The sequence below is a fragment of the Arvicanthis niloticus genome, chromosome 12, assembly GCF_011762505.2.
Source record: "Arvicanthis niloticus isolate mArvNil1 chromosome 12, mArvNil1.pat.X, whole genome shotgun sequence".
NCBI classification, from domain to species: domain Eukaryota; kingdom Metazoa; phylum Chordata; class Mammalia; order Rodentia; family Muridae; genus Arvicanthis; species Arvicanthis niloticus.
This window is the reverse complement of record NC_047669.1, coordinates 7,709,230-7,728,439: the sequence shown is the minus strand read 5'-3', so window position 1 is coordinate 7,728,439 and position 19,210 is coordinate 7,709,230. Positions and strand designations below refer to the sequence as shown.

General features: G+C 50.1%; 1 protein-coding gene across 2 annotated transcripts; it reads right to left on the bottom strand.

Annotated features, from left to right (window-relative positions):
• Window positions 1-1,327: 1,327 nt before the first annotated feature.
• Dvl3 (dishevelled segment polarity protein 3) lies at window positions 1,328-17,941 on the bottom strand. 2 transcript variants are annotated; one of them, XM_034515462.2, is made up of 16 exons: window positions 17,565-17,941; window positions 12,324-12,393; window positions 11,766-11,887; window positions 11,537-11,646; window positions 11,223-11,355; window positions 10,952-11,045; window positions 10,687-10,756; window positions 9,742-9,881; window positions 9,536-9,612; window positions 9,361-9,428; window positions 9,078-9,227; window positions 8,343-8,474; window positions 8,006-8,173; window positions 4,221-4,436; window positions 3,723-4,133; window positions 1,328-2,958 (listed from the first exon to the last, which is right to left on the bottom strand). In XM_034515462.2, exons 1-16 carry the CDS (start codon window positions 17,723-17,725, stop codon window positions 2,927-2,929), a joined length of 2,154 nt encoding a protein of 717 aa, XP_034371353.1. In that variant the 5' UTR covers window positions 17,726-17,941; the 3' UTR covers window positions 1,328-2,926. The 2 variants fall into 2 exon arrangements, with proteins under 2 accessions (XP_034371353.1, XP_034371351.1); XM_034515460.2 differs by having other exon boundaries at window positions 11,223-11,358; window positions 17,565-17,940.
• Between the last annotated feature and the right edge of the window lie 1,269 nt (window positions 17,942-19,210).

Genomic DNA, 19,210 nt, shown 5'->3' with positions numbered 1-19,210 from the left:
AGTTCCAGGACAGCCAGGGCTACACAGAGAAACCCTGTCTCGAAAAACCAAAAAAAAAAAAAAAAAAAAAACAAACAAACAAACACAACTTGGTATAAGCTTGTTACTGCTGAATTTACTGGTTTTTAACACCACATCTTATATATATTCCAGAATAGGACTGAGCCCTTTCTCAGGGATAATTATCCAAACAAAAAGGCTGGAAAGGAAGACACTAATTCTTGGCAAAACATTAGTGTTTTCCTCAGCTAAATCTGTGACTCGGGGGCTGGAGAGACGGCTCAATTGTTAAGAGCACTGACTGCTCTTCCAGAGGTCCTGAATTCAATTCCCAGCAATTACATGGTGGCTCACAACCATCTGTAATGGGATCCGTTGCCTTTTTCTAGTATGTCTGAAGACCACTACAGTGTACTCATATAAATAAAATAAAATCTTTAAGAAAAAAAATCTGTGACTGTTGTGTGCTGATGACATAATGTCGTTAATTCCAGAGCTCTGGAGGCAGAGGAAGAGCATCTCTGTGACTTTGAGGCCTAACTAGGGAGTTTCAAGACAACCTATGCTATACAAGAGACCCTGTTTTGCCCTCCACTCCAGTTTAGTTGAGCATGGGATTTTAACATCCCATTTTTCAGCCGGACAGTGGTGGCACATGCTTTTAATCTCAGCACTCGGAAGGCAGAGACAGGCAGATCTCTGAGTTGGAGGCCAGCCTGGTCTACAGATGGAGTTCCAGGACAGCCAGGGCTACAAAGAAACCCTGTCTCAAAAAAACAAAAAAGACTTCTTATGATATCCAAACTGAGAGAATGAGACAGAGCCAACCTGGACACAAACAGGTGTCTGATTCTTGACAAATCAGGAAAACTTGGTTCTTCTCTCAGTAGACAGAGACATCCTGTTGCCTAAACAAGCCAGAGACTTCTATGGCAGAAAGGAAGGGGGTGGATGCTCAAATCTGGTTGGTAACCCTATTATTCCTAGCCACCTCTTCCTTCCAAAGAAGCCAAAACCCAGAAACTTCTAGCCCTTGAACCACAATTCAAGGCTTCAAGTCTATCTTTGAAAAAGCTTTCACACGCCTTTAATCCCAGCACATGGGAGGCAGAGGCAGAGGCAGGCGGATTTCTGAGTTGAGGCCAGCCTGGTCTACAGAGTGAGTTCCAGGATAGCTAGGGCTACACAGAGAAACCCTGTCTTGAAAAGCAAAACAAAACAAAACAAAACAAAAACCAAAAGAAAAGAAAAAGCTTTCTCTTCCCAACAGACCCTAAAAGTTTGCCGGTTTAAAATAAATTAATAATAATAATAATAATAATAATAATAATAATAATAATAGCTACCATTTATTGAGCACCTACTCTATTGTGTGCCAGGCACTGTGCTAGGCACTTTTCGTACAATATCTAATTTAAATCCTCACAACAACCCTGTGAGGTAGGTATTATTATCATCATTTTACATGTGGGAGGACTGAGGCTCCAGAGAGGTTAAATAACTCTATTACACAACCAAAAATGATAGAGCTGGAATTCAAGCCCAAACCAACCTGACTCCAAATCCCAGGCTCTGTAAATTAAGAAAGGGAGAGGAACAGCTGAACTTCAGAAAGTGTCAGAGCAGAAGGGTGAGGTGCTGACTAATACCATGTAGGTGTAGCTTGTAACGAAGGTCACTAGGACAGGAAGTCAGGAGGAATAATACTTGGCTGGGGACATATGGACATGCCTGGGGAGATGTCCAGTGGATGATAAAAACAGATCTAAAGAGAGGGGGCAGTTGGGGTTGGAGATCCAGATTTAGAAGTGGCCAGCATATCAACAGCAATTAAGAGAGTGGCTGACACTATGGGGAATGGGGAAAAAAGAGGCGTGAGCCAATGACAGCGCGTTGGAGCCAATGGCATCCAGCGCATGAGTGAGCACTGGCCAGGGATTCTCAAGAGAACAGGAAAAAGCAGAGTCAAAGACAACCAAAGACAGCTAAGATCGAGTCATGCCTCTAACATAGCCCTTTGTTCGTTAAAATCCCAGAAAATATGTTAAATGAATGAATTTCAAAATATGCCTACCTCAGGTTGCCCCCAAACCTGGGCTAAGAACATCTTGATGGGGGAGACATTTGCTGGGGGCATGCTAGGCAAACACTACAGAGCTATGTCCCCAGATGACACCCCTGCCCTGAAAATTTAAGAGTCTGGTTTAAGTCAGAGTTTTAACAGCAAAGTTTTAAAGAGAAAATTGTGATTTTAAGGTAGAAAACAATTACAGATAACTGGAGCTGTTTGGAGTCCCCGTTATCTGGTGTCCAGCTTCAGCGGCCTGTGCTCCCAGGTCATGGTGAAGGTGAGAGCAGAGGAGGGATAGGGATATGTGGGGGCAGGAGGGAGGGACAGAATGGCCTGCCAGTTACCTGGACAGCCTCTGTTGAGCCCCAGCTTTTGGGCTTTATCCAAACACAAAGACACTGGGAACATGTACGGGAAGCTAAAGGGCTAGCAGGAAGGGGGAAGGGCAGCCAGGGACCAGCCCCACTATCTAGGAGATGACTTGGAAAAAGGGTCCAGCCCTCTGGTCAGGGACCAGCCCTGAGGCTTATGTAAACTTGCATAGGGGTGTGTGTGTGTGTGTGTGTGTGAGAGAGAGAGAGAGAGAGAGAGAGAGAGAGAGAGAGAGAGAGAGAGAGAGAGAGAGAGAGAGAGCGAGCGCTTGAGACTCACATGTGTATGAGGCAGAGGGAAGCAAACTTCTCTACTTCTCTCTGAAAAGAACAGAGTCTGTTATGCATGGGGGAAGCTGAGGTCCTTTCCAGAAGCCTAGTGACCTTGCTGTGTGGGTGTGGGGGTTGGACATCCTTGGGGAGCCCTGAGGGGCTACTGCAGAAGCAGAGTTGCTGGTCTCCTTGGAGTCCCTTTCCTGGGGACTCACAGAAAGTCAAAGAGCCCGAAATTCTTGGCTGCTCCAGGCCCAGGGAAATTTGAAGAAAGAAAAAAAGAAAACTGTTTCAGGCTCAGAAGTTAGGTGAGCCTCTTGGTTAGTAAGTAGGGTTAGATCCCAGGGATCCAGCACACAAGACAGGCATGGATGGGGGCCCTGAAAGCCACTAGTGGCCCTGGCACCTGAGGGGGGCTCTCTGGGCTTCTGATTGGGGCTGGGTCCACACAGGGACAGCACAGATGCCCTACTACAGGGGCTACAGCTGTAGGGTGAAGGTCTGAAGCAGCGGGCAGGACAGTTAGGAAGGGAAAGACCTTTTTGGGTGTCAGTATGGTGGAGCAATATTAAGGTCTCTGCACACATGCTTAAGGAGCTGGGCAAAAGGGTAAGGGGGGGGGTAATAAGGTGTGGCACCCCTGGGGTCAGCTCCTAAATGTGTGACTGGAGCATCAGGAATTAACACCAGCAGTGCAGAGCCAGGGACATTAAAAAAATCCTGGGAAGCCTGGAACTGGGTGGAATGGGGGCTGGTTAGTGAGCAGAGGCACCGGCTGGGCTAGAGGCAGGTTAGGGACTGTAGCACGGATGAGTAATGAGTAGAGACCCCTCATCCTTGCTGCTACCAGCAAGCAGTAGCACTTAGTTCCATTTATTTCCCTTTCAGGTACCAAAATTAAAAAAAAAAAAAAAAAAAAAGCCGACTGATGGAGATGGGGGTGCAGCCGGCTGAGGGGTGAGAGCTGGAGAGGGGCCCGGATCACATCACATCCACAAAGAACTCACTGGGGTTTCCCATTGCCATGCGGAAGGACTGTCTGCTGGCCGTCAGTTCCGGGGGCACCGAGGCCAGGTCACGCCCTGGAGGGGCTCCTGGGGGCCCCATGGCTGCAGGCGGTGGGGTCATCATCAGCATCGGGGGACCATAAAGAGGGGGCACTCCGGGTGGGCCATAGCTCGGGTGCGTGTGGTGGCTGCGCAGACTGCCGGTCAGCGAATGGTGACTGCGGTGGCTGTGCTCACTGGCTGCTGGACCTGAGCGCTCACTTGGCGCCCGCTCCCGTGGGCCCCGCAGACTGCTTCGTGTAGTGTGATCGGACTCACTGCCGCTACCACCTGACTTGGAGTCCCCAGCTTTTGGGTCCTTCTCCTTGCGCCGGTCGCTGCCACTTCGGTTGGAGCCACTGCTCCGACTGCCTGTAGGGAACAAATGGGCCCAGGATGAAAGTGCAGAGGTGGCCTGGGCTCCCTGCCGGTCCTTCTGGCTGGGTCTCTCTGACTTACCTTCACTGTGCTGACTGCTGGCGCTGCCCCCACCGTAGCTGTAGCCCAGTTCTGGGAAACCTGGGTGTGGGTTGTAGGGATGAGGAGGTGGTGGGTACTGGTAAGGGAAAGCCATAGGCCAAGGTGCAGCCCCTGGGTGCGGCAAAGGAGCCAGTGTGTCCTGGTCAGAGGCGCCACTGGAACCATCATGGTCGTGAAGCGATAGGTTGGCCATGTCTGTGAAAAGAGGAGTCAGGTAAACCAGTCTATTGTGGTTCCACACCTACAATCAGCTCTCCAGCCAAAGATGGACCACAGGCAACAGCATTAAAGTTTATGGCAGAAATGGAGAGAGGCCTGCAGATCTCCTTGACCACTCTCAATAGCTCTACAGCCAACCCCCAAACCTTCAAAGTTTCTCCCTAAGTATTGGGAAGGCTGAGGCAAGAGACCTGATACAGGTTTGAGTACAACCTAGACTACACGCTAAGTTTGAAGCCATCCTAGGCTCCATAATCACACAGTCTCAAACACAAAACAAAACAACAAAAACCAAACCAATCAAACCAACGAAAAACAAGGAAAGAAAAATAGACTCCCAAATGAAACAAAAACAAAGGACAAAAAACCAAAATCAACCCCACACACCCCTCACCTCAGACTGCCAATTTTTCTTTGGTTGAGAGGGAATTGGGCTGGGGAATGTGGAAGGCTGAAGTACTAAAAGCTCCAGGTACTGTACCATGACTCATTAAGCACACTAGGCAGCAACCCCCAAACAAGGTAATAACCACTTCTCTACACAAGGAAACAAAAGTCCAGAGAGGACAAATGAGTAGCCTGAGCTAACCTGAGCTGGAGGGAGAGCAGAGGCTAAGTGGTGTTTATACTCTTGCCTTCCAGGTAATTAGGAGCGGGAATGTTTAGGAAATCTCAGGTGAATGTCTGCCCTCCCCTCATCATCACCATCATAATTTATTAAAAGCCCAGAATGAGGATGGAGAGATAGTTCAGCAACTATTAAAAGTACTTGTTGCTTTTGCAAAAGATCTGGGTTTGATTCCTAGCATACATAAAATGCTTACACCATCTGTAACCCCAGCTCTGGGGATATAGGGGCCTTTCTGGGCACTGCATGCACATGGTGCTCAGATGTACATTCAGGCAAAAGACTCATGCAAATATTAAATAAATCTTAACAATGAAAGTTCAGAATGAGGGCTGCAGAGATGGCTCAGTGGTTAAGAACACTCACTGCTCTTCCAGAGGACATGAGTTCAATTCCCAGCAACCACATGGTGGCTCACAACCATGTGTAATGGGACCTGATGCTCTCTTCTGGTGTGTCTGACACACCAGTGTACTCATATACATACAATAAATAAAATCTTTAAGAAAGAAAAAGTTCAGGATGAGCTGGGTGTGGTAGTTCACACCTCTAATCCCAAAGCACAGGAGGCAGAGGTAGGCAGATCTCTGAGAATTCAAGGCTACCTTGGTCTACATAGTGAGTTTTAGGACAGCCAGAGCTATGCAGTAAGACCCTGTCTCAAAAGAAGAAGAGGGAGAGGAGGAGAAGAAGGAGGAGCAGGATGAGGAAGCCCAGAATGGGCTGTGTTCAAGTGTGCATCTGTCATTCCAGCAGGATTGGGAAGTCAGCCAACTCAGACTACATAGCAATAGGGGAAGGGTAATTAAAAGAGAAGGAGGCAGAATCCTAAATTAATCCTTTTTTTTTGGGCCTCCTTTACATAGAAGGCTCTTGCCCCGATCACATTTTCCTGGTGCTGTTGTGGAGAGTGGAGATTGAGTAGAAAGGCCAGAAAGAACAACTCGAATGCCTCCTCTGTGCCATGGATCCTGCTTGCAGCCAGAACTGGCACCAATTCACTATGTCATGAATTTCTTCCATCCTTGAAATCATGTACTTTCTAAAGGTAGGCAGTCCTTTCAGGAGGTAGAACTTCCATGAAGGGAGGGCTAGGAGGACCTTTCACCTGGAACCTGCTCATATGCACCTGAATTCTAAGAAAGCTATAATTGCCCAGTTGAGGCCATCTACACCATTAGAGCTTTCTCCAAGCACAAGGTGATCCAGCAGGCTCTGCAGGAAGAAGCCAGGGTATGAGGCTCTGACATGGCTTATGGAGCCTGCCAGCCAAGCCTCTAACTTGGCAGCATGTAGAAATGAAGAAAAGCAGTATTGGCTCATACTCAAAGCCTGCAAGGTGCTGCCTAGAGGACCAACAGTAAACTCGAGAGTGAGCACATAGCTCCTCAGTGAGCCTGTCACACTCCCCACTCTGCAGGCTGTGGCCTCTAAGAAGGAAAAGGCTTTTATGTCAGCACACCCTGAGCCAAGTCTTGGGTGGCCTAGGTGGAGGACCCAGCTGGGCCCAGGATATAAACATCTTTTGAGCAAAACTGCCATCGCTGTCTTGGAAGCTTTGTATGTCCCAAGAAGCCTGGGACCCTGGGCTGATGTCTGCTAACAATGACAATAATAAATAAATCTAAATTATTTAAGCAAAGCTTGGGGTTAGGTTTCCTAGAGTCAGCTGTCAACTTTTATGGAGCACTTCTTGTGGGTCACATGCTATTCTAAGTGCGTTTACATACATTATGTTATGCTTAAGACATCTCTATGAGATGAGTTCTATCTTACTTCCACTTTGGACTTAGAAGCTAAAGCACCTACTGTGATCACATAACAGTAGAGTAACATTTGAACTCAGAACTGTCAGAGTTCAAAAATCCAATCAAGCTCTAAAGAGCTGCCAAGGGCCAGGAGCCCCTCTACCAAGAGACAGTGCTCTGCCGTACCAGCCGCTGAGTCCCAGAGGCACTCTGACTTAGCTCTGGATGCCAGCCAGCGCTACAGGTGCAAAAGCTCTTTTGGGCAGAGGTGGCTGCTGGGGCTAGGACTCCGCTGCTGGCAAGGTCAGCAGTGCCTCTGTGAGGTCCTCTGTAGGCTCAAGAGGAGGAGGATCTCCATAGGGATTATGCTCGACGGCTTTGCACTCTCTCAGGACTCTCTCAGTCAAGCTCCTCAGTGCAGAGCTTGGAAGTCTCTGCACTCTGACCCTGACAGATTCTCCAGCTCCACACCATGGCACAGCTTACCCCCCAGGGCTCTTACAAAGACCAGGACTCCCTTGCCAATCCATATCTTGACCTGGTAGTACTTGTTTTGTGAACTAAGGGCAGGTGCTGTTTGGTCTTGCTGAGACCATGTTTTTTGGAGCATTGTGTACCTTGAGCAGCTCAGAACAGCGGGAACTAGAGTCAGAAGACCTGGAACCAAAGCCTATCTCCTTTGCTTCTAATCGTGACTATCTAACACCAATAAATCTATTTCTTCATTTGATAACATGGATAGTACCTTCTCCCCACCCCCACTAAGATGAACGCTGAGTGGGATGGTAGAATGACACCTCAGAAACCACTGGCACCATGTCAGGCACAGAACAGGCACTTAGAGAGTGGCTGGCTCCACAGGGAGATGGGAGACCAATGAAGACGCTACACTAGGCTGCTCGCTGTACTGTAGGGCCTTCAAGCTTTGAGCCAGACCCCAGCAAAGCTGGGAGTTAGGTTCCCGAGTCAGCTGTCACATCTCAGAGCACTTCCTTAACCCCATCCAGGAGACAAGAAGGTGGGGGATTCTGGGTGTGGTAGAGGCATACACTTATAATCCCATCACTCAGGAGGCTGAGGCAGAAAGACTGCTGCAAGCTCAAAGTCAGGCTGGCTACACAGCGGGCATTAGGTCAGCATGAAGGGAAAGGTGGCGGGGAGACACGTACTGCCACAGAGGTCACCAAAGATGTAGTAGCACTGCTCGGAGAATGTGATCTTGTTGACGGTATGGCGGATAAAACCAGCTTTCAGCAGGTTGCTAGCATACTTGCGGGCCTCCCGTCGGTCGGTGAACCCTTCCACGTTGTGGTACAGCCAGTCCACCACATCTGAGCCTGGGGACAAGGCTGCCAGTTGATTTGGGTTCCTCTGGCTTCACAGAAGCTATGAGGCTCGGGCAATTAACAACCAGGGAGTAGCCCAAGGAAGTGCCTCCCCCCAACCCGCCTGCCCTGCACCATGCCTCCACAACCTGCCCTTCATCTTGTAGTAAGGCTCTCTCACCGATAAAAGCATTGGGAATGGTAATCTTGAGCCACATGCGGTCTCGGACCTCCAACCCTGATTCAGGGGAGGCCATGGCTTTTACGATGGCCGCCATGTCACTGTGGATGGAGAGGTGGAAATCATCTAGGCCTGGGGGGAGGGGCAGAGCAGTGAGACAGGGGACTGTGGAGTTGGGAAAACAGGAGTGGTGTCCTAGTTCTCCCACTCAACAGTGACAAGCCCAATGTCAACTCCTTGGACCGCTTCCCTCCTGTAATGATAGATTAGTGTCTTCACAAGGACATGTGAAAGAATAACGCAATAATTTCATGAAGGTACCTAAGCACATGCATGTGTTATGACAGTAAAACAGATTGCTTTCTTCATGCCACACAGTACCAATGTTCTAGTTAGAGCCTCTTATCAAACCCCACAGGAACCTGGTGAAGTATATACTGGTAGCCCAATTAGATGAGAGGAAACTGAGGCTCTGTGGGTGCTCACCACACATTAAGAAGCAAACAGTGTTCAGGGAGGCCCTGCTGCCCGCCGGGGAAGGGCTGCGATAAGCTCTCTGGAATGAGTACAGCCCCCTCAGAGGCTCTCCCTGCTGCCCGCTGGGGAAGGGCTGCGGTGAGCTCTCTGGAATGAGTACAGCCCCTCAAAGGTTCTCCCTGATGCACAAGTCGGTCCTCATCAATCCTCCCACCTGGCCTTGTCTGCTGGGTCCAAGGGACAGGCTTGAATACTCACGTTCTGTATCAGGGATGGAGCTGGTGATAGAGGAGCTGGTGGAGGTGATGGTGCTTAGGGACGGGCTCATGCCATAGGCGGGAAAGGTGCCTGTCATGGCTGCAGTATGGGAGACCCAGGCTGCAGGGTCAATGGGACGGATGGGCTCACCTGCAGGGAGGATGAGGAGTCACAGGCTACCCACCTTGCCTATTACGGTGCTGAATGTGTAAGGATCAGAGAGGAGGCATACAGCTTGCATAAGCCAACACCAACTGTAGGGATGAATCCCTTGTCTACTTACTTCGGGGTAACGTGAAGCAGCCACGAGGACTTGGGTCCCAGCACTTGGCTACAGTCAGAGTGATGGGCCTGAAAACAAGGTTGTCCTAGTAAAGGCGGGATGTATGAAGGCCAGACCAAGTCTCTTGCCAGAAATGCCTTTGCCCATCTTCCCCAGAATCCCATTCTGTTCATACCCTGGCTTGTGGACAATCTCCCGAAGTACGCGAACTGCGTCATCATTACTCATGTTCTCAAAGTTGATCTCATTAACCTGAGAAAGAGGGCTAGGAGTGAGAAGACAGGGAGTGCTCAGGGGAAGGCTGGGGAGCTGGGGCTGAGGGCTTTCCTCCAGACTTCAGAGACTTCTCTCTCTCCCCACACCCAGAACAGTTGACGATACCTGCAATAGCATATCTCCCGGCTCAATGCGTCCGTCAGCTGCCACGGCCCCACCCTTCATGATGGAGCCGATGTAGATGCCCCCGTCACCTCGCTCATTGCTCTGGCCCACAATGGAGATGCCCAAGAAGTTATACTTTTCTGCAGGGAATAATTTAACACCTCAAGAAGGGCAGGATTCCTAACCAAATTCCCAGCCCTTGTTAGTACAGGGCAGAAATAACTGATATCACTAAGCACATAAACGTTACTGTGCAGTGCACACATAGACACACTTTCGAGCTTCATACTGGCTGTGAGGCAGCGACTCTGAACACACTTTTACAGACAGACAAGACCTAAGTGACTCTTCTAAGACAGCAAGCAGCAGGAAGTGAACAGTTCTAAGTTCCCAAGTTAAAGCTCTTTCGGTTATATTTCGCTGCCCTTACATTTTTATTACATTTTTATCTAGTTGTTTTGTTGTGGAAGGCACTCATGTGTTGTTTGTTCGTGTGTGTGTGTGTGTGTGTGTGTGTGTGAGTGAGCGTGCGTGTCTGTGTCTAGGTCAGAGGACAACTTATAGGAATGTGCTTCTCCTTTCACTATGCAGGTTCTAGGGGCTGAACTCCAGGTATTAGCTGTCTTTTAAAGAGACAGAAGTCAGAGAGTACAGTTGTACGCAATGGCAGAGGTCCCTCCCGAGGAAGCCTCCGGGTGCCGAGCTCTGCTCCCTCAGTTCTGTTTACCTGTTACAGGTCTAACACTGAAATACGGAAACGGTTAGACGATGTCTCAGTCAATGTTTACAGAAGCACAACCGCAGCAGAGGGAGCATATGTCTTTCTTCCTGTACTGCACATGGAACCCAGAGCCTTGTAGTATACCCTGAGATCCCACTCCAAACCACAGAACATGTGTGCTGTCTTTCCCAGCACAGGCGTCTGAGAGTGTTCAGCAGACTCACCCATGTTGAGCGTGACTGTGATGATATTGAGAGACATGGTGGAGTCTGTGATGCTGCTGAAGGAGGAGGACTGGAAGAAACAAGGGCTGTGAGCAGCAGGAGGTGCTCCCACTGGGTTCTCCCCAGCACACCACCCTTACCCACTAAGGTTTCAAACACTGAACCAAACAGAAGGGCTCTGAGGAAGAAAGCACTGTGGTCCTGTCTCGGAAGGACTCACAAGCTAACCCCCTGCTCATCCTCCTGAACACCCAAGAGCCCATACCCGCTCGATCCGGGAGACCTTCTGCTTCCGCCGCCGCCGCTTGTGTCTTCTCATTAGGCGTGAAGCACTGCTCTGTTCTGTGGAGCTGCTGAACCTGTGGGGCCCAAAGTCGTTCCCCACCAGGCTGGCCCATTCTTGCCTCATAAGAGGCACAGTAAAGCCCTGGTCCCACCACAGTGCCCACATCCCTCCAGAGGTGAAGAGTCAGCGGGGTTCAGGGGTCACTTCCCCCCTCACTCCCATCCCTGTACCTATGAAAGTCAAGCCCCACCTGCTGGTGGAGTCATCCTCATCTGAATCAAAGAAACTGGTAGTCTCCAGCTCGCTGCTCATGAGAGTAGATGAACTGTCATAGCCACCTGGCTCTCGTCGACGCTCGCCCTTCGCAGTTCCATTGAGGCGGGCTGCTGCGAAGGAGATAGGCAGCTGGGTCCATACAGGGCTCAATGCAGGGAACTAGAGATATGAGGTGGGCAAGCCAGGGGCTGAACAGGGCCCGGGCATACCCATAACTTAGGAAGTAGGGTAAAGAGGCAGGGAGCTAGCAGGAAGCTGCCGGGAGGAGCTGGAAGTGGGAGTACACACCATGCTCAGGGCCATCCCTCCGTCGGGGCCGCTCTCGTTGGGCAGATACCAAGGAGTCGGTCTCTGTGTCATTGTCCAAGTTCTCCTGGCTGCCCCCACTAGCATGAGGGCTAAAGGTAGAGAGGACTTGGTGGAGACAAGAGAAGGTTGGGGGATCCCTTCCCCAGCCCTGGACTGAACTGAGCTTCCCCTTCCTCATGGGCTACTCCCACCTTCAAGTCACACTTACTGGAAGGAGGGGGGTCGAGAGTCCCCAATGCCTCCTGTGCGTTCCATTGAAGGTGGCAGCTCTGACGGGTTGTCAGCACAGAAAGGGGCTGGCTCTGGGTGCGAGCCCTCAGCAGATACCAGCTGCCAGGAAGAAAATGAGTGGTCAAAGCGGTGCCAAGGAAAAACAAGATATTGTTCCAGCCGGACATGAAAGACCAGACAGAGTGGAACAGAGAGAAAGCCATGCAAGGGCAGCTGGGCAGGTGAGTAAGAAGAGGGCTGGCAGGCATGGGCTACTGAGGCAGAGTTAGGGCACAGCACAGAGGTCAGAGGATGCCAGGTGGCAGCAGGTGTCTGGATGGACACAGGAGATCTTTGACTCTGTTTCTCCCTTTCCTCCCTCCACTATTCTCTCACGTCATTAAAGATGGAAGAATCCAGCATAAGAAGTGATTAGAAAACTAAAGGCAGATTCAGATACGAAGGCATAAAGTCACCAGCTGCTATCCCAGCTATGCCTTTCTTCCCTCTAGCCAACACCAGGATACAGCCGAAGGCTGAGCCGAGGGCTCCTTACCCAGGACACCACCCTGCCATTGAAGCAGGGTAGCTTGGCATTGTCATCGGAGATTTCTTCCTTCACCACCCTGCAGGGAAAGGGGGATGTCAGAGAGCACTTCTGATGTAGGAAAACCGAGGGTCCCCATGATTGGAGCTGCCCTTGACCCTACGTATAAGATCAAACCATCCACACAAGACTGTTCAGCTGCAAGGAGGGACTAGGGACAGCCCCTTAGCAGCTCCAAGAAGTAGGACAAAGAGGCAGGAGCTGTGGGGAGAAGCTGGAAGTAGAAAACACACATTATGCTCTGGGCCATCCCTCCAGCAGGGCTGTATCTGGGCCAACTGCCTTGCTGGAGCATCGGCTCAGCCATCAGGTGACTGGAAATTATAATGGTCACACAGCACACCTCAGAACCTCCAGAGTGTTTGTCCTATTCCCAGCATGACTTTCCTTTTCCCTCTGACCTTCAAAGGGAAAAGGTACAATTCTTACTATTCTTCTTTTATGTACTAGGAATACTGACTTTGTTCTGAGAGCTACAGAAAGAGGTTTAAAAAAACTAGAAAAGAGAAGGCATTCAGTGACCATCCACGTGGTACATATTTGTAATCCCAGACAGCACTTGGGAGGCTGAGGCAGGAGGATTGAGGCAAGCCTGGGCTATATAATGCAATTCGGTTACAAACAGTAAGAAGAAAAGAGGCTGGCAGTGCAGCTCTGACGGCAGCGTGCTTGCCCAGCATACAGAGCCCTTTGACCCACACTACATATGCTGGTTCCATATGTCTATAATCACAGCATGGCAGAGGAGGAGGCAGAAGATCAGTGTAAGGTTATCCTTAGCTGCAGAGTGAGCTTGAGGCTAGCCTGGGATAGATAAGGACCCTCACCCACCCACACAAAAGGGAAGAACCTAACAGTGACATTTGTTTATGTTTACTGAGCATGCCTTATGGGCTAGCATTGTGCTAAGCACTTGTAGCAGGCAGGGGAAGAAAGGTGGGAAACTAAACAGGTCAAAAATCTATCTAAACTCACAAGCTGGTTTCTGAATAGTAGCCTGTGTGACGCTGCATTTTTATCTATCACATCTTCTATTCCTATAGTTAGAACATATAATTAAAACAACACAAAAAATCAGGGGTGGCGCACGCCTTTAATCTTAGCACTTGGAAGGCAGAGGCAGGCTGATCTCTGAGTATGAAGCCAGCCTGGTCTACCGAAAGAGTTCCAGGACAGCCAAGGCTACAGAGAGAGACTATGTCTAAAAAAGAATGATAATAATAATTTTACTCCAGCCTCATCCTGTAGACAATATAATTCTCATTTCATGAAGAAGTAAACAGTCTTTTTGTTGCTTATCATGGTCACAATGCTAAGAGGTGTTAGAGCTGGAATTGAAACCCAGGTTGTTCTGACCTCAACTCTCTTTTGCTCCATGTCACATTTATCCCCCTTTAATGACAGATTGGGGGTGGGACATTAATGTGGGGGATGAGGGACTATAGAATGTGGTCATGGCATGCAGTTTGGCCTTGGGAATGTGATAGGGGCCAAAGGTTGAATATCGACTGTGGTTTGGGGCCAGAGATGGGAATGGAAACTGTGGAGGGGTCGGGGTCGGCGATCACTCACCCCAGAAACACTGAGCTAGACAAATGTGGCACAGGCTAGGGGGCCACCAGCTCAGAACGCAGGGGAGGAGCTGTGAGGCTTGGTCTTCCTTCACTCCTTAGAGGGGCAGCGGAGGCTTTGGCGCCTTGTGATCCTCACATTCTTTAACTTACAGAGTTGGCAAGCCTCCCTCCCATAGTCCTCCCTCCCTACCATTTCTAATGCCACAAGGACCCTAAGAAAACAGCCCAGACCTACCAGCCAATCTGTATGGTGCCCTGCATGGTAACCTGACCTCAAGAGAAGAGGGTACATGTGATATACAGGACTCTATGTCCTGCTTTGATAATGTCCTTGTGATGGAAAAGTGCTGCCGAGTGTCCCTATGTCCCTTAGGCCCCCCCCCCCCACTTACTCCATTCTACAGGTGTTTCTTCTCTTTCTAGAGAGACACCAACACCCTACAAGGCTCTGCTGACTCCCTATGATCGGCTGGTCTTCAGCAGCTTTGGGGGAACCTCAGACTGTAACCTTCTGTGGTAAAGCTTGGCCATCCGGGCCCCATAGCAGTCTCACAAGACCTGTCCTCTCCTTTTTACTCAGACTGAGTCAGGTAAGCACAGGCTCAACTCCCAATTCTACCATGTAGTAGCTCTCTCACCTTAGAGATATCATTTAACTTATCCAACCTTTGTCTCATCCTGGTAAGTGGGATTCTCAGATGACTGGTATGCTCCAGGAATATAATAAAAACTAGTTACTGACTCTCCAACTTTTAGTAAGATCCACACTCTCACATTAAATATGCCCTCTTTTCTTTAAAAAAAAAAAAAAAAAAAAAAAAAAACTTTATTGCATTTTAGTGTGTGTGTGTGTACATGTGTATGGAGGTCAGAGGACAACTTTGGGAAGTTGCTTTTTTTCCCTTCCACTCTATGGGTCCTGAGGACAGACCTCAGGTCATCAGGCTTGGTGGCAATGGCCTTTATGCACTGAGCCATTCTCCTGACTCTCCCAAGTAATTTAACAGAGCCAAGTCTAACCTGACCTTGACAAATATTTTTGGAGACCAGGTGAGAGTTGGGGAATCCTTAGACCTGACATTCTGAACCTGAGATTGAGGTGCAGCAGGCTTCCCCCTCTGACATGCTTTCTCTCAACAGGGGGCACCGGTCTAGGCTGGCTGAAGTACTATGTTACATTCCCAGTTTGCCAAGGCTTGCTATCCTTCTGGAGAGGAAAATCTATAAAATGGCCATTTACATAGTATTCCTCACCACTGTTTGTCTCTCTCCCTCCCCCCCTCTCTCTAACTAACACACACACACACACACACACACACACACACACTTACTAGCTGTGTGACCTAGGATCAGCTTTATTAGGCCTTTTACATTTTAGTCTCCTAATTTTCTTTCTTTCTTTTTTTTTTTTTTTTTTTTGTTTTTCGAGACAGGGTTTCTCTGTTTAGCCCTGGCTGTCCTGGAACTCACTCTGTAGACCAGGCTGGCCTCGAACTCAGAAATCCACCTGCCTCTGCCTCCCAAGTGCTGGGATTAAAAGCATGCACCACCACCGCCCTGCTAGTCTCCTAATTTTCAAAGTGGGAATATTAGTGCCTATTTCACAGGCTGGTATGAGGACTCAAAGATGCAAGATGTACAAGTAATTACAGCACTGTGAGGCAGACTGTACGTACCATATGATGAGCTTGTACGATAAGAAATGAAACAAGCCGTCAACAGGGTCCTCTGCTAGCCCACTCTGAAAAGGAGAGCCTTGCTGGGTCTTCTGCTCACTTATTCTTGGAGGATGGGGGGAATAAGCCAAATAGTCACATCCACTTCCTTCTCAGCATTGTTCTCAACCCTGGTAGAACAGCCTAGGGTATTTTGCAAACAGTGCTTCAAGGGCCACAAGTAGCTACAAAACGGCTTAAAGTGGCACATGATAAATGTCACTTAGTTCAATAGTTAATTTAAAGAAAAGATTCCAGAGCAATGAGCACATGCAATGGGGACCCTCTTATAACTGTAGTTAGGCCTGCTTCCACGACAACATCAGGAAAGCAGGAAGCAGCTCACAGTGGTCTGCTTGGGAGGCAGAGGCAAGTGGGGGTGGAGATACAAGACTATTCTAATCCCTGAAGACATCTGGCCTAACATATTCTCAAATATTAATCCCAGTTCCTTGGGAAAATAAGAAAGGCTCTGTTCTTATTCCTCTCATGCCAGGTTGAGACATCTACCTCCTGTCCTCCATTCTTCCCGACAGATCATTTTCAGGGTCTTTCAACCAGGTTTCCCGATTCTAGACTAAATCCAGACAATCATTACCACACAAGAGTCTCATCCCAGGGCAAGAACAAAATCAGCAATAGTCAGATCTATGCTCCATTGTCCAAAACACACACACACACACACACACACACACACACACACACACACACACACACACTTCTAAGAGCTCATCAAATGCTGAGTTCCAGGGTAGAAAATGACAAGACAGAAGGTGTTGCCTCCTGGGGTTTGGAGGGCAGGCCTTGAGAGAGGTCAGACTAATGTACACTAGGGAGAATATCTCCCCTCCCAATCTCTGGGGCCTCAGCTGCAAGCACAGTGCAGGCCTCAGGCAAGTGCATCAGAGGGACCTTCAGGCCTTGGAGGGCCCAGAGAGGGGTAGGATGTGTGTGTGTGTCTCTGTGTGTGTGTTTTTTCTCCACAGCCTCTAGGCCCACTGTTCAGTTAATGTAGGCAAACCTCAGGCCCCTGGAGGTGTGTGTGTCTGTCGTCTGTGTGTGTGTGTCTGTCGTCTGTGTGTGTGTCTCCCCCCAACCCCCTTCTCAGGCCAGCTGCTACAGAACCCTCAGGCTCCAACATTCCAACCTCTCTTAAAGGGGCAGTCTCAGCTTCCAAACTGCCCATCAAAAGCCCTGAAGCTGGGTAGGGAGGGGAAAACAAGAGAACACCAATAGGCCCTTCCCGGCTTTCCCATCCAGGCTCTGAAGTCCTGTGCAACATCTCCCCTGGGACCACCATAAGGAAAGAAAAGGCTCCAGCACCTGGTTAGTGAGAACTCCTTCTCCTGGTCAGGCAACACCCTATCAGCCCAGGGGAGAGGGGACTTTGCCAAACATGAAGTCCAGCATCCAGCCTGGCAGAACAGCCCCCAACTCCTCCTTCTCCAGTTCAAAGTCCCACCAGCCTACAGCTCTAGATACAGCACACTCCAAATAAGGCTCTGAGTTGCAGAGCTGAGAGGACCGGGAAGGCAGGCCGGGAGTCAATATACTCCAACTCTATGCTTAAAAGGTGGCGCCTGGACGGACTGAGAACCCTGGCTTTGGATTGGAGTGGAAAGGATGTATGTCTATGGGGGCCGCTGGACCGTGGGGAGATGAGGGGGCTTGAATGGTAGGAACCGATTGCTTAGGGAGGGGCGTCCTGCTGGTTGGGGGCGGGCAAGGCCTCCAAGAGGTGACTGGGAGTCCCTCAAAGTCAAGTGGGTCCTAAGTCACCGAGTGTCCTCCTTGCTAAAAGCCGGGCTAGAAACCAGCGAGGGGAGTCGGAACTGGCCGCGTTGGCCCCTAGCAGCGGAGCGACCCGGGCTCCCGGGAGGCGGGGCGGGGGCCATCCTCACCCAAAATCGTCGTCCATAGACTTGAAGAAGAACTTATAACTGGGCCGCTGCAGAACGCCCTTAAAGTCCGCCAAGGTGACGCGCTCGGCGGGCAGGGGCAGCTTCACCAGGTACGGCGTCTCCTGGCCGTCCAGGTGGTAGATGATCTTGGTCTCGCCCATGGCTCCGGCCTCGGCCCCGCGGCGCGCGGCCTGCTTGGGCAGCGGGGCCGGGCCTCTCCGGCAGAGCTCGGGGCTCGGCGCGGCCCGCTGCTCAGCCCCGCTCAGCCGCCGGCCGGGGCGCCAGCTCCCTTGTTCTCCGGCCGCTCCCGGGTCCCAGCGCCGCCTGCCGCCGCTTCCGCTCCCCACTCTCGGCGCTCGGCTGGCGATCAGGACTCTTCCGGTGGCCTCGGCCCTCCCGGCTCTGGGCCGAGCCCAGCGCGGCCCCGCCCCGCCCCGCCCCGCCCCGCCCCGCCGCCGCCGAGCCGCGCTGGCTGCTTGCCGCCGACTGCCCGCCCACCCGCAGGGCGGCGCTCGGTTCCTTGTACTTCGGGTTCTTGCAGCTAGACGTGGAAGTCTCAACCCAGTGGGCCCAGGGGAACGAAGTGCGGGCTCCGGGGCAGAGAGAATGGATATGAAGACCTAACTGGATCCCTGGAGGGGGATGGCTTTGACTCGGATCTTTAGATTCTGCTGACAGCACAGTTGCTGTCACTGGACCGTACTAAACTGAGTTCCTTGAGGGCTGAGCAAGTTCAAGTTTTTATCCCTGTACTCTGAGCGTCTCTATGAGCAAGTAGTTTGAGAAATGGATGGAGTGGGTGTGGTGGCGCTTGCCTTTAATTCCAGCACTCAGGAGAGGCAGGCGGCTCTCTGTGAGTTCAAGACAGCCTGGCCTACAGAGAGCTCCAGGACAGCAGACCATGTAGAGAACCCCTCTCTCAGAGAGAAAGAAAAGAAAGAAGAAGGGGGGGGGGGCACAAAAGAAAAAAGAAAGAAAAAGAAAATTTTGAGTTAAGGAAGAGTGTAAGCAGCCAGGTGTGGTGGAACATGACTTTAGTTCAAACATTGGGGAGGCAGGCCGTCTACAGAGCAAGTTCCAGGATAGCCAAGGCTACACAGAGAAATCCTGTCTGACCTCCACCCCCACCCCCAACCTAAGGGGAAAAAAAAAAAGGAGGGTGCAAGCATGCATGATTGATTGGGACAGTAGAGTCAAAACTAGGTATATCACAGTTCAGCTTCTCAGCTGTAACAATGTATGTCAGGGATGGCTTTGAAACACCTGGCAATCCTCCTGCCTCGGGCTTTTGAGTTCTGGGATAATAGCCTGCATTTCAAGACCCATTTCAGTCACCTCTTCTGCTTAGAAACCTCTTCAAATTACCCAATATGCCTTTCATATACCCTCAACATAATACACAAGGCCCTTCATAATCTGACATCTCCCTCTCTAGACTTTTTCTCATTACATCATAACCAAATGTTTGATTATAGGAAGAAAGCAATCAGTAGCAGTTGTATGTTTTCAGTTTATATCCTTCATTTAATCTTTTTCTCCAAGTAATGTCTATGTATAACTAAAATGCATTAAAACTTCAAGGTTTATTTTTACCTGCACAGATTATTGGTAACTGAGGTGATCAGAAGAGGGTGTCAGTCCCTTGG

What these genes read in the sequence shown, in the direction of transcription:
- Dvl3 (XM_034515460.2), bottom strand. Translation starts at nt 17,725, where the DNA reads ATGGGCGAGACCAAGATCATCTACCACCTGGACGGCCAGGAGACGCCG. An exon ending in CTCCATCCCTGATACAGAAC is followed by an intron (nt 8,475 to 9,077) that starts GTGAGTATTCAA and finishes CCCTCCCCCCAG; the next exon opens with GCCTAGATGATTTCCACCTC. An exon ending in CTTTGGTGACCTCTGTGGCA is followed by an intron (nt 4,437 to 8,005) that starts GTACGTGTCTCC and finishes CTCTTTTCACAG; the next exon opens with ACATGGCCAACCTATCGCTT.